This window comes from Chiroxiphia lanceolata, chromosome 2 (genome assembly GCF_009829145.1).
Source record: "Chiroxiphia lanceolata isolate bChiLan1 chromosome 2, bChiLan1.pri, whole genome shotgun sequence".
Lineage (NCBI taxonomy): Eukaryota > Metazoa > Chordata > Aves > Passeriformes > Pipridae > Chiroxiphia > Chiroxiphia lanceolata.
In genome coordinates this window covers 42,001,696-42,016,222 of record NC_045638.1, presented here as the reverse complement: position 1 = coordinate 42,016,222, position 14,527 = coordinate 42,001,696, and the positions used below count along the sequence as shown (strand labels likewise).

At 39.1% G+C, this 14,527-nt stretch overlaps 1 protein-coding gene across 4 annotated transcripts in view; it reads right to left on the bottom strand.

Annotated features, from left to right (window-relative positions):
* UGGT2 (UDP-glucose glycoprotein glucosyltransferase 2) overlaps nucleotides 1-13,538 on the bottom strand; it is an 89,577-nt gene extending 76,039 nt beyond the window's left edge. For all 4 annotated transcript variants that reach the window (XM_032677219.1, XM_032677225.1, XM_032677231.1 and 1 more), the window contains exons 1-4: nucleotides 13,350-13,538; nucleotides 11,360-11,442; nucleotides 3,707-3,837; nucleotides 2,467-2,579 (exon numbers count right to left, since the gene is read on the bottom strand). In XM_032677219.1, the coding sequence (XP_032533110.1) occupies nucleotides 2,467-2,579; nucleotides 3,707-3,837; nucleotides 11,360-11,442; nucleotides 13,350-13,501 (479 nt within the window). In that variant the 5' untranslated portion in view covers nucleotides 13,502-13,538. The remainder of the gene's footprint in view (nucleotides 1-2,466; nucleotides 2,580-3,706; nucleotides 3,838-11,359; nucleotides 11,443-13,349) is intronic.
* Nucleotides 13,539-14,527: the final 989 nt, after the last annotated feature.

Sequence of the window (14,527 nt, the reverse complement as noted above, 5' to 3'; positions counted from 1 at the left end):
TTGCTAATCAGTCACTAGGATAGTACAGGCAACTATATGCTTGCCTAGACAGTTGCCAGGACAGGATGCAGAAGGAACATGATAGCAGACAGTAGACACATGTACTGACAAATCTAAGGCACTGACTGTTTTGAACAAAATGTGACTCCAATTAATGCTTCTTCTCTTAGCAGCAACATCCCCAGCGGTCTTAGTATTGTGTTTTAGACAGTTTGCAAGATAAGAAATCCCAAGCATTTAACCACATGTCCTTTGACAGAGCCCTTGAGCAGCCCACTGCACCTTCACACAAAATATTCCCTATTAGAGCCAAGCAGTCCATTGCAACACAGCTGAAAATGTAATAGGAAAAATCACAGTAGCTGCTGCATAAAGGACTGCATGAAGCAAAACCCTGACTTTGACAGGCAGAATATTTGGGCTCTCCTACATCCAAAGAGCCTGAGACTTCCTGAATCTTGGGTTGAGCTGATGGATCCACATAAAACTATGCTGCAGCCTCTTCTTTCTCTTCCAGAGAGATTTGAAGCTATAAATCCAATATATAATTGGATTTTGATATATCAATATCAAATTAGAATATTTCCAGTGTCCTCATCCAAATGTGAACTTTAGGACACAACAGAAAATAGTTTGAAATACAAAGAAATCAATAAATCATAATGATCTCTTTTCACACAGGATAGATAAAAAGAATTATTGGTTTAGAGGAACCAACAGCAAGATGGCACACACTGTCTTATATATCATTTGTTCACCATATAGAAAAAAAAGAACAGGAGTACAGCCTTACCTCTATCACCTAGACTAAACATGTCCTGGAGAAGTGAAAAGCATCTGCTAAGCAGAGTACAAATGGAAATAACAGTGGAAACGATTACCTGAATATGTGAAGGTGAACATGTTTTTCTCAAAGTCTAGCTCCAGGAACTCTAAATATTTGAGTGACACAACTACTTTTGGGGTGGAGAGGAGATGAAATTTATCAAGATTTTGTCCCTGCAGCTCTAAAGGTTGTAATGTGGCTGGTGCATGCAAAACTACCAAAAATACAAGACCAATCAAACAGAAAAAACTTCAGTTTTGTTGCACATTCTTAAAGTTAATGATTTCCAGAAGTCTAACTCTCTCACTTCTGAATAATTCAGGATTCTATTGTTAAGTACTGTGATTTTCCAGAATATTGTAAATTTGGGAATAGTATCTCCAGAATGGAGACTGTGCTGAATCCAGTTAACTGCTTTAAAAGATCACTATATTCAGACACTGTAATAAAATGTTAAGATCTCACGATGCTTTAATGTATGACCACATTTGTACTATATTTTGGCTTTTATCTAAGAAAGTAAGAGACATTTGTTAGTAGACCATAATAGTTAAAAATGGGACATAGTAAAATAGACAATTGACTGTTTTTGCAAAAGCCCTGGCTATTGAATAAGTAAAAGATAATGATTTAGTAGGTTGTAATTGAATCAATAGACTTAGAATATACCATAAATCACACATGGGGAAGACAAAATTGTTCTCAGAAGCAACTAACCCCAAAAGAGACAAGTTTACAGGTTTTCAGGTTTTTTCCCCACAATTTATATTTGACAGAAAGCAAAATTCAAGAAATAAACCATACTAAATCATCTTTCAGCTCTGTGTATCTTCATGAAGTGGCTGAGGGTATGGGTACTACTGTATATTACAGTGACCTTGGCCACTGCAGGAAAAAAAACTCAAAGAAAAAATGTTATACACAGGTCTTGAAAAAACACAAATTAATTCTTTTTTTTTTTTAAAAAAACAGAGATTAAATATTATGCTTTCATTATTTTGTTACTGTTATTTCGATAGGTTCTGCATATTTTAGTTCACAGGCCAAATTAATTCTGGGCTGATGCCCAGACTCCAGAAAGGCTTGATAAGTGCAAAGTCTAGCACAAGGTGAGGAAAGGTTATGCCAGCTGAGGCAGACTTCTCTTCCACTCCTGTGCCAAGCCCTTGCAATCTAGAAAATCTCAAGTGCAGTGGCACTGACTATGTAGAAAAGTCTGTCAGCAGAGTACTGTCTCAGACACATGAAACAGTAAGCTTGTACAGAAAGTACACAGTAACTTAAACTTGGCTATTCCATATAAAAAAAATCCAAAAAACCCTGAAGAAATACAAAATTATCCATGTGATTAGATGAGCAAAGCTCTATGATTTTATTTTAAAACCCTACTTCAATTCATAATTGATGAATTCTCTTAACATGAAGTGTTTAAAGTATTTCAAAATCAAAAGTAAGTCTTTTAAAATAACATATACTTTAAAAGGGTATGACTTCAAAGATCTAGTAAACTGGGCTTTATGAGCTTGGCATTACCAAGTAAGAAGAACATAAAATTTCAAAGTACTACGACTTTACATGCAATAATATATTTTCCTCTTTAGTAATCTATTTTTCCTCTTAAAACAAATCATTACATTTACCTCTTAGTAGCCTTCTTCAGCAGCTTTTTTATTTCATTAGTCTTACAGGTGTGCTTCTCATGGATAACCACAAATGCACTGCAGCCTTCTGGTGGAGGTTCATCAGCTGCAATCTAATATTTCAACAATTACACTCAACCAGAACACTTTGATTGCACTTCAACTTAAACTCACATCCCTTTGATTAAAATAACTCAACAACTGCCATTAAGTTGTGTTTCCAATTAAGCCCATTCAAAATTGGGTACACGTAGAAAAAAAAAAAAAGAAAAATATTAGAAGATTAAGACCTTATAACCTTTGTGAGATGTAGTCTATCAAATAGAGTCATACTCCAGAAAATACAAGTGCATTTATGTTCTGTAAAGACAGGGCTGAGGAATCTCCTCCACTGGCGGAAATCACAGCCACACTGGCTGAGACATTTTTAATTTTAGTTGCTATCCGCAATCATGTTAATGTACAAAGATTAAACTTCTACACCAATAAATCCCAAACAATTGATGTCAATTTTTGGTTTTCTCTCCTTCTCACCCCCTGCTTTTTTTTTTAAACTCTATTCAGCTATGTAAAGTGGGAATCATATGACTGCATGTCAATGAATCCAGATTCACATGCTGCAGAATAAAAGTCAAAAGACATGAGTCTGAGATTATGATATTCCTCTAAAGAACACTTGTAAAACCCCCTAACTTTATTATAGCTTATTACCTTTCAGAAAAATGGATTTCTTACTTTATCATGAAGATGGTACTGCTGAAAGGAGGAGGAGCAGTTTTAGGCTTAGAAGCAGAGTGAATTTATGTCCTCCCACTCTTTTGTTAATAAAGCAGGTACTTATTTACCTTATTTTTCAACTTTTCAAATACAAAAAACACAAGAGATGAGAAATCCACTACATAATAAATATAAATTACTTGAAGCTACAGGAAATGTCCTAATTTGGGTATGTCTGAATTCCTGTAGGATTATTTAAAGCAATGCAAAAAATCCCCACAACTCGAGTTTTATGAAGTGATCAACTGCAAAAAATTCTACCCCTTCAAGTGATGTTATCAATACAATATTTATTCCTGCCAATATAACCAGCTTATAAAACACCACCTCTGTGAACGGACCATATTTGATTCCAAATAATATTGGCATATATTTTATTGAACTGTAGCAATGAACATTCTCTACTCCGTAACCGAAATACCACATTTAATCATGTATCAAATACATCAGATAATACAGTCACCTGCTGAAACATCTGAACAGTTGGAGAATAAGCCCGTATGGAAAGTGCAAACTTCAACAGATTGATTTGCAAATTGGATAAAAATTGTCCTGCTTTTTTCAAGATTAAATTGTAATAGGAATACTCTGAATCTGTTGAAGAAAAAAAAGAAGACACACTTTTAGTATTTAGCCACAAATGATGTGGTATATCTACCCACACTACACAATAGGTAAACACTGCTACCAATCTAAAGGTCTCATACAGCACAAATAGAAGAAAAGAGAGCTCAACAGCACTAGTTAATATCTCAAATATTTTCAGCAATATATAAATCCACTCAATACAATAATGTCTCTTAGAAGATACATATGGAAAGCCCTGAATAGAATTTATTCCTTCATTTCTGTTTGTCAAGATTATGCCACCCTTTTAACAAAAATATTCAAGGTTACTTACTTTCAACCAGTATTATTTCACAAATAATTTCCTCGCATTTAGCCTTGAAACACTCCAACAATGCAACTTACATAAATAAAAACCTAAAGGTGTCATTCTTTGGACTACTCTCCCCTAAAAATATGTGATAAACAAGAGTGTGAGAATGGATGTAACAGGTGAAGTACTTCCCTTCTCCCTGCATACCTTGTGTTTTCAAGGACAAGATCAGGACTCTAAGTAAGAAGGTAGGTGGATGGTGTCCAGGAATGACAGAAGTGATAATACAGAACATTGGTTCGAAAAAATTAGCCATCATTTCTCATTCTAGAGGCATATTCAATTTTCATAACTAAGTACCTCCTATCTTCTCATTTTCCTTTTACAACCCTGTTGTGGTTGTCAAAAAATATTCTTTTGCTCTAAAGCCTCTAATACCTCCTTTCTGTCTCCTTCTTAAAACTCATTATTTAGAAAGGCTGAGTTTGTTGTAATTCACTAGGAAAAAAAAAAATCTAAGATTATAAAAGTATATAATCTGCATTTCAAGAAAGCTCCTTCCCATAAATTTTATATGATGTCCTGGTTCCAGCTGGGATAGAGTTAATTTTCTTCCTAGTAGTTGGTACAGGGCTGTGTTTTGGATTCAATATGAGAATAACATCGATAACACACTAGTGTTTTAGTTGTGGCCAAGTAGTGCTTACCCTACTCAAGGACTTTTCAGTTTCCCATGCTCTGACAGCGAGGAGGTGCACAAGAAGCCAGAAGTGGGCATGAGCAGGAGAGGCTGACCCTAGCTGTCCAAAGGGCTATTCCATACCATAAAATGTCAAGCTCTGTTTATAAACTGAGGGGAGTTGGCCAGGAGCAGTGATCCTTGCTCAGGGATGGGCTGGACATAGGTTAGTGGGTGGTGAGCAACTATATTGTGCATCACTTGTCACAAATTTTGTTCCTCTTTCTCCTTTTCCTATTATTATTATTATTTTACTTTATTTCTATTATTAAACTGTTCTTATCTCAACCCACAGGTTTTACCTTTCCCAACTCTCTTCCTTGTCCCACTGAAGGGACACAGAGAGCAGGCATGTGGTACTTCGTTGCTGCCTGGAGTTAAACCACGACATATGATTATTACTGTCTTACATTAAATACAAAGGATGAAAAACCCATCTCTTCTATGTTTTCTATACCTACACGTAGCCCTGGCAGAAATCAAATGGCAACAAAGCTGGTGAAGGCTCTAGAGTGCACGTCCCATGAGGACCAGTTGGTGGAGTTGGGCTGTTTAGCCTGGAGAAAAGGAGATTCAGGGATGACCTTATCTCTCTCTACATTACATGAAAGGAGGATGTAGCCAGGTGGGGATTGGCCTCTTCTCCCAGGCAACCAGCAACAAGACAAAAGGAAATGGCCTCAAGCTATGCCAGGGGAGGTTCATGCTGGACATCAGGAAGAATTTCTTCACTGGGTGGTTAAGCACTGGAATGAGCTGCCCGGGGAGGTGGTAGAGTCACCATCCCTGAAGGTGTTCAAGAAGTAACTGGATGTGGCACTTGGAGCTATGGTTGAGTTGGCAGAGTGGTGATCAGTCAAAGGCTGGACTCGATCTTGGAGGCCTTCTCCAACCTTAATGATTCTTTGATTCTAAATGAGATAAATTTGGCTTCACGCATTCAAAACAATGAATGTAAAAATTTGGAAGGGGCAAACCCTTCCAGATCAAAACATTTTTTCAATTACTATATTTTCAAATTTTCTTCAAATTAGCTCCACAAAAATAAAAATGAAATCCAAAATTTTTGCCTCTCCACTCAGTCCCAAATAACATCCTATTGAAGACAATGAAGAGCTATTAAATAGACAATTCTAACGATACCTCCTCAATAAAATATTTTTACCTAGTCTTTAAATTCTTTGGCTTACAAATTCCAGGTGTGCTTTCACTGCTGTACTTAAAAGAGCTTTTTTTTTCTGGAAGATAATTATCATAATGATTTTAATAAGTAAAAAAAAAAGATAGTTATGTGCCTTCAAAAATGATTGTATAACATTAACAAGGATACATCTACCAGGTCATGCATCCACTCCTACTACTTCAACTTCTATTAATGCTGCTGGCTTCATTCAGAATACAACTGTACTTTAAACTTCAGCAAGACAAATTAAAGCACATGAAATGCTACATGATCCACATAATGCAAAGCCAATTTTTAAAGTTTATTACATACACAGAATCACACAGAATACTCTGCGTTGGAAGGGACTCACAAGGATCATCGAGTCCACCTCTTAAGTGAATGGCCCATACAGGGATTGAACCCTGACCTCGGTGTTATTAGTACCATGCTCTAACCAACTGAGCCAATCTTAGTTAATGAGAACTATGGTTTCACTTTTGCAAATTATTTTCACGTAGTATTGGATCCTTGAAACTTGATCATTACTTGCCCTCCAAGCTCCTTTTAACACTGTACTCTATGTCAAAGAGTAGAAGACAGAATAAATCTCTTAGGATGTTACAGGGAATCACAAGTACCAGGTTTTTTTGGTTATAAAATCCTGCATGATAGCATATTACCAATAAATCATTAACAAAGTGGATTTAAAAATAAATGAGAACACATTAATAGGATACAACTCCAGACTTCAGACATCCGAATGCACATGTATGAGCTACGTACCTATAAAATTTCATTCCAGCCACGAGAGATAAAGCCAACAAAACCTCAAAAGCTATTTAGCTCACTCTGAAGATGCCTTAATTTGTCATCTGAATAGCTCTCTCAACTCTTGTAGCCAAATTGATTAATTGACTACAGCAAGAACTGAATAGCTAGCTAAGCAGACTCACATTTAAATGTTGAATATTACTATCCACAATCTACAGCAGTATATTTCATCACAGGTAAGTTAATAATAATTTAAAACAGACAACCAGGGCAGTACCAAAAGGAAAGGAAAAGTTTACACCACAGCTCCTCAGACCTCATGCACACACAGCACAAAATTAGGCAGAATATGCTGGTGATCCATATGAGAATTCAAACTACTGAGGCACAGGAGGTAGACAGAGTAAACCTAAGGGATGTAATCAATCAGAAAAACCACAGCATGCTAGGATCATTATTTTGATGGATAGAATATGGTGGTTGTTCCAACTGCATAGATGTGTGTATCTGTATCCATAGATCAGCTAGGGAATTAGAGATGCCAGGTAATGGCAGTTCAGGCAATCACTGGCCAGTCAAATCTCTATGACATTTAAAATGCCTGTAGAGAGGGAATACTTCGTTTTATTGTATGATTAGTATAGAAGTGCTATGCTTGTGAAAATGATTCCTCTAGAATCTTTAAGGTTGATACGCACATAAAAATATTTTTCTAATTTAGTGATATGTGAATAATGTGTAGTCTTCTGGATTACAACAAATAATTTGCAGGACTGTTGCTTATATGTAATATACTGCTACATTTTTTTCAGAGAAAGTTTCCCTAGAGAAAATATGTTTGTTTGTTGGTTTTGTTTTAGTTTGTAATATATATTTATGCTGAAAATTCAATATATAAAGCACTTGGGAAATCAGTAAACACTCAAGTGATAATTAGTCGGCAGGGAACTGGCTACTTACCTTCACTCTGTGTTCATAAATTAACCTTTAGAGATATAAAAGCAGCAGCAAGTTTAAAATGACACATTTAGTGTTTTGTAACTACTGGTTTTAATATGAAATTTTTGCAGCTTTGATTTCTTTATAACATACCTGCAGCCCAAAATGCCACCATCTGCATTTCTAAGTATTTCACAAGCCTGGCAGAAACTATGTTGCATATTAAGAGGACATAAACAAGCTGACCATGCTACCTGAAGACCTCACTCTAATTTAATACAGTGTATCCCATCACTAACTTTCGTATAGCGATGTTTTCCACAGGGTATAATCAAAATGATGCCCGAGTTGATTCAAGTTCATAACAAAAAAAAAAATGTTAAAACCATCAAATGCATCACCAGACTAAATGCTTTACCAAATTCCATGTATGTAATTCCTACCAAATCCTTTACATTGCTACATATATCATAGCTAAAGAGACCACTAACAGACCTAATTGGCTGAGGCTGAATATTTTAAATGAACAAATTAACAACAGATGTTCATTTGATTATGCTAAATTTAAAACTACAGGTTCTGAGAACTGATAAAAAGACCAGATTGAAAATCATCCAAGGAATTATTTAAAAGAAAAAAGCCACCATATTCAGTTTTTTAAGTTGCCTTTTAGCTTTAATACTTCATGACTCTTCTAAAGTTCAACAGTATGCTGGGATATAAATCTATCATCCAATTCTCCTATAACCCAGATTTCAGCTTCAAATATAGTAATTCTTCACCTTTTATGAAAATGTTTCTACTTTAAAAACCAACGTTTTTATTTCCTGCTTATTCATCCTATCTGGTCTTGGTATCACCCAGAGAAGAACTGAACAGGCCATCAGGCCAACCAACCCTTTTTAAGCCAGATCCTTTTATCTGCTCAGGTAGTTGTTGTTACATCAGTTATAATGCATCATGAACATCCCCCTACGTCAATGTGTCCTGACACGCAACAGTTAAGACAGAACCCATTCCATACCATATAGAGAACACCTCCTCAGAGGTGAACTACTACACATCTTTCAGTAACTGTGCCACTCCAGTATTGCAGTACCAGATTATTCACTCAAGCTGACCATTTTATTGTAAACCTACTGTAGAATTCCCTACTAAAAATGACTTAACTACTGCTGGATATATATGATGCTCATATTATTTCCACTTTATACTTTGCATGTTGACTTCAGTAAGACAGTCTTAAGTTGGAAGAATCAATATTGATGTGATTTAGTCATTAAGTAACCACTTTGCTTTCCTCTAAAACTGAATCTTTCCTTCACATCCTGCTCATGAAGAGCATTGGTTTGCTTATGTAAGACTACCCCAACTACAAACTGACTTTTAAGAAAGCCACTGGGTGCCAGAACTTCAAATTTTTCTGCATTATCAACACAGATGTGTGTTGGCCATAATGATAAATATACACATCAATTTCTCAATATGCTTAATTAAAGTAATATTTTAGTACATCTCAAGGTTCCCCACCACCGGCATCTAACACTTCACTGGTATGACTGGTCAGGGAGATCATCCTATTGGTAATGTATTTATTCTTAATCACAGTTTATCCAGGTGAAGTAGGTATTTAATTAACAGCTGATTTCAACAGACACCTGTGTCACAAACAATAAACACCATTAAAATTTCAAATTCCTTGGGAAGTGTGTCCAACAAGCAGAAAAGAGATGGCTGATAAAAAAACTCTGACAGATCATCTAATACAGTAGACTTGACTCAAAGCAATAATAACTGCATCTAAACCACTCATAGAAAAAAAAGAATAATTCAAGTCAAAAGTGATTTCTGGAGGTCACCTCATCCAAACTGTTACTTAGAGATCTAATTCAAGGCCTAATTAGGCTGCTCAAGACCTCACGCAGTAGAGTTTTGAGTACCTCCAAGAATGTAGAGTCTGCAGCCTCCTGGGGCAGGCTGTTCCAGTGCCTACCCAACCCCATGGCAGAAATATTTTCTGCCAAATTTCATGTTGCAACTTGTGCCCTTTGCTTTTTCTTCATACTGCTGTGTACCTTCAGGAAGGGTTTAGTTCCATCTTCTCTACACAATTCTATTAGAAAGCTGGAGATATGAGGTCTCTCCTTACTGTTCTTTTTCTCAGGTTCAATAAAACCCAGTTCTCTCGGCCTTTTCTCAGGAGTCTGCTCCAGCTCCCTAACCCTTGTGGGGATCCACTCCTATATGTCCTCCAATACTGAACTCTTGACTTTTAAAGGGGAGTCCCAACCTGGGCCCAGTATTCCAGACATAGTTTGTAATTTACAAGTGCCACATATAGTGGTCATTTTCCTTGACCTGCGGGCTACACTCTTGCTGCTGCAGCCTGGCATGTAGTTAGTCTTCTCGGGCATAAGAATATAATGCAACTGTTTAAAAGGATCCCCAGGTCTGTTTCTCAAAGAAACTGCTTTTTGAGAGTAAGTGCCAAGATTACACTGTTGCTGAGTCTGTAAAGTGCCTTTGCTGAATTTCCCGGTGTTTCTGTTCTCCTCTCTCTCCAGCCTGTAAAGGCCCCCCTAATGACACAGCCTTTTCTTTCAGCTTCCTGACTTCTCCCAGTGCTGAGCACTCAAAGACCATTTTCACATTGATACCACAAACTTTTTAACTTTTATTCAGTCAGTCACAATTGTTGAAACACATTGTTTCTCAAGTTCTCTCTCCCCTATACAGCATTTTTCACGTACCTTCATTTCTCACTGCCATTTTCTACATGATCTTTCTGCAATTTGTTAGCTTTTGACTACTGATTTAACATTCAACTTCCCTGAAGTCTCTTCCACAAGTGGTGTTAGGTCCTCACACTCATGCCTGAAGTGTTGTACTATTCTGAAGTAAAGAGCAAAATGAAGCAGCCTTATCTTGGTTTGACACTTTTTTCACCTTGTTCGTCTGTTGACCTACCAAGCAGGTCTAAAACTGACCAACCTGGTGTAAAGCCACCGGTAGGTTTCTCGATTTTTCATTACCATGGACATTTCTAGTAAACTGCTCCCCAAGGTATCTTCTCAGGTGGCTTTTTATGCTTCTTTTATGCTTTGTTCTTCTCTCCAAATTTCTAACAATATTCATTTGTCTAATCATGCAAGGTATTTTTAATCCTATTTTGTCAGTGATAAAACTTTATTCTAAAACACCTGTATTGATGCTAGAAAACAGTCTCTATACCATCTACAAGTATTACACCTTTTCTGGTAACTCTTTTAATTTTTTCCTTTAGTTATTTGTGGGATTCTCTCCCCTACAAGCATCCACCTTAGAGAAAACAGGAAGTCTCAATATCCTATAAGTTCTTGCTGAGTCACATACTCGGAGAGGTATCTTTAATCTTTACACTTCTGTTCCATATTGTAAGTTTAGTTCATCTTGTGTTTGTTTTTTTTTTTAACTCCTCTACAAGTATTGCTCTCAAGGATATGCTACAACTCTCTGAAAGACAACTAATAAGCAATAATGGAAGAGTTAGGCTTGATCTGCCTGGAACCAGTTAATGTGTTCTGTCTCAAAATTAAATACAGTGTAAGATAATGTATTAAAACTAGCATGTTGTTTAACTTACCTCCTTGCTTATAAACTGTTAATTCCCGTACAGTTTCCAAGAACTGCCAAAACTTCTCATTACCATCTTCTGCAATGAATTCACTGTTTAAAAATAAAAATTAATTGTCTATAGGTTGACTTTGTCCAAAGATGTAACACAGTAAAAACCTTCAGTTGTTTAAAATAATAAATATCCAGCAGCAACCAAGTGTTACATATTCAATGACCTTTTAACATCTCTGTAGCATAAAACACTGAACAGAGGTGTACTTGGTTAAAACAGATTTTGAACAAGTACTACCATCCAAAGTCAACAATGAGAGCTATAAAACAGGCAGACTATTCTCTTGATACAGAAAACCCCCAAAATTTTCACTTTATTTTTCCACAGCTGTTCCAATATACAATTATAAATAAAATCAATTCACTAAGCAAGCTTTATTTAATCGTGGCTAAATACACAAATAAGAACATACACTCTGTCAGGTTATAGTTTTTCATTACATTACAGGCTTTCATCAGTGGCAATGTCTACTTTGCTATGCAGGGGAGAGATCGTCGATTTCTAAAATGGCTTAATTCTTACAAGGCATAAAAGATAAAGTTTGCTCTATTCCAAATACCATTCTTTCATTTTTTAATTTCAAACTGAAAGAGGTGAAATTTAGGTGAGATATACTGAAGAAATTCTTTATTCTTAGGGCAGTAAGGCACTGGAACAAGTTACCCAGAGAAGCTGAGGATGCCCCATTCCTGGTAGTATTTAAGGCCAGCTTGGATGGGGCTTCGAGCAACCTGGTATAGTGAAAGGTGTTCCTGCCCACGGTGGGGAGGCTGGAACTAGATGATCTTTATCTGAAGGTCCCTTCCAACCCAAACCATTCTGTGATTCTACGATTTACTGGTAATGCTTTTTAAGTTTTTTTCCTTAAGGTAACATCAGTTGCTTATTTTCCCTCTGCTTATGTCTGCCAAAAACTTCCACTTGGTAGCACGACTGAATTGTTTTCTAATCTTTGCTTTGGAAGTTTGCCCCTCCTTTGATTACAGAAGCTTGCAGTTCTCCCCTTTCATGGGAGTTCTCTGAACAGCAGCAAATAAGTTTAAAACCAAAACAAATTTAAGGCAACAGGCAGGGAAGTCTCAAACACATAAAAATGGAAAACATTTTCACTTCCTGTTGTGAATCACAGAACGATTTGGGTTTGGAAGGGACCTTAGGATCATCTAGTTCCAGCCCCGCTGCTACGAGCAAGAACACCTTCTGCTAGACCAGGTTGCTCAAAGCCCCATCCAGCCTGGCCTTGAACACTTCCAAGGATGGAGCATCCACAACCTCTCTGGACAACCTGTTTCAATGCCTCACAGTAAAGAATTTCTTGCTTCTATATAATCTAAACATACCCTCTTTCACTTTGAATTCATTATCCCTTGTTGTGTCAACTTCTAAAAAGTCCTCTCCATCTTTCCTGTAGGCCCCCTTCAGGTACTGGAAGGCCACAACCCTTCTCTTCTCCAGGCTGAAACTATTATTACAAGTTAACAATACCCTTTTTTAAAAAAAATGTTTTACTACTACAGCTTCACATGTTCACAATATCTTTAAAATCATTTAATGAACGGTGAGATGGAAGAGATCCTGTTACTCAGTGGAAGACAGTGATCGTGTGCATTGGCTCATTACATCTCCTCAACTTAAAGACCTGCAAAACGTCTAAGCAGGCTACATACGAAGCCGCTTGCACAGCACACTCAAAGCGTGGGACTCTGCCCGCACCATCCGCACCGCTTTATGAGGGGAGAAAACAGTCCAGCCTTACACCCAAGGAGTACTGTAACACACCCTCCGACTGGGAGAAACGCGGCCAGCCCCCTCTGAGAGCCGGCCTTCCCGCTCAGCGGAGGGAAAAGGGGATCCCTCCCTCGTCCTGCCCCCCAGGAGACAGCTGGGGCAGGAACCGAAGCTGGGAGGAAGAGGAGGAGGAGAAGGAGGAGGAGGCTGCACGCACCTCGCCTCCAGCAGCAGCGGGGTCGCCGGCCACTTCGCCGCCAGCCGAGCGGTCACGGGCTGTGAGGAGGAGGCTGGAGCGGTGCCGCAGAGGCTCTGCCGAGCGCACAACAGGGCGAGCAGGAGCAAGAGCGGCAGCGCCCGGCCCGCCATGAAGAGCAGCAGCCACTCAGCGGTACCGCAGCAAAGTCCCACACAGCTCTCGCCTCCGCCCCGCCCACACGGCCGTGCCGCGCTCCTACTGGCTGCGCTGCCGCCTCGCTGTTGGACCATTGGTCAGCCCCGAGGCCAATCAGCGGCTGACGGCACATAAATAGCGGGGCTGCCCAGGCCGGCGCGATGACACGCGGCGCTGGGGGTGGTGCGCGGGCGGCGCTCCGCGGGGCGGGAGAGGGGGCGCAAGCGCGGGAGCGGCGTTACCTCCCCCCTGCCCTGAGGCGGACGCTGTTGTCGAGCCGGGTTTTCGGGTTGTTTTATGGAAGTGTGGTCTTCGCGAGGGGTGCACTTAGGTTTGACTGCGATATGCACCGTGGGGTATAGCGGCGGTGGCTACAGGCAGCTGAGGAGCGACACGACGGTGTTGTCCACGGAACAGCAGCCGCCTGCCCTGGCGCTCCCCAAACCTCCTAGTACCGCTGCCTGGACTGGGTGCCAAAGGGCTGTTCTCCCTCAGCCTTCACCAGGCTGAAGAAAAATCACAGAATCACTGAATTGACGGGGTTGGAAGGGACCTCTGAAGATCGTCTAGTCCAACCCCCCCGCAAAGGCAGAGTCCACTCGTAATGGTTTGAGAGCCCCAAATCCAATTCTCGAGTCCAAGCCTCCTCCCACATCTCAGCCCAGTGTGAGATGGGTTTTCCAGACACCACACAAGACCCAAAATGGGGGAAAGGGATTATATTACAATGACTTACAATAAGAGAAGGTTAAACTGGAATGCATCCAGGTGGGTTTTGAATGTCAGCAGAGAGGGAGAGTTCATGACCTCAGTGGGAAACCTGTTCCAGTCCTCTGCCACCCTCAATGTAAAGAAGTTCCTCCACATTTTGAGGTGGAGCTTCTTGTGTTTTAGTTTATGGGCATTGCTCCTTGTCCTTCTTGGTGGGTACCACTGGAAAGAGGATGACACTATCAGCTTGGCAGCTGCCTTTGAGATATTATATGCATTTACAAGATCCC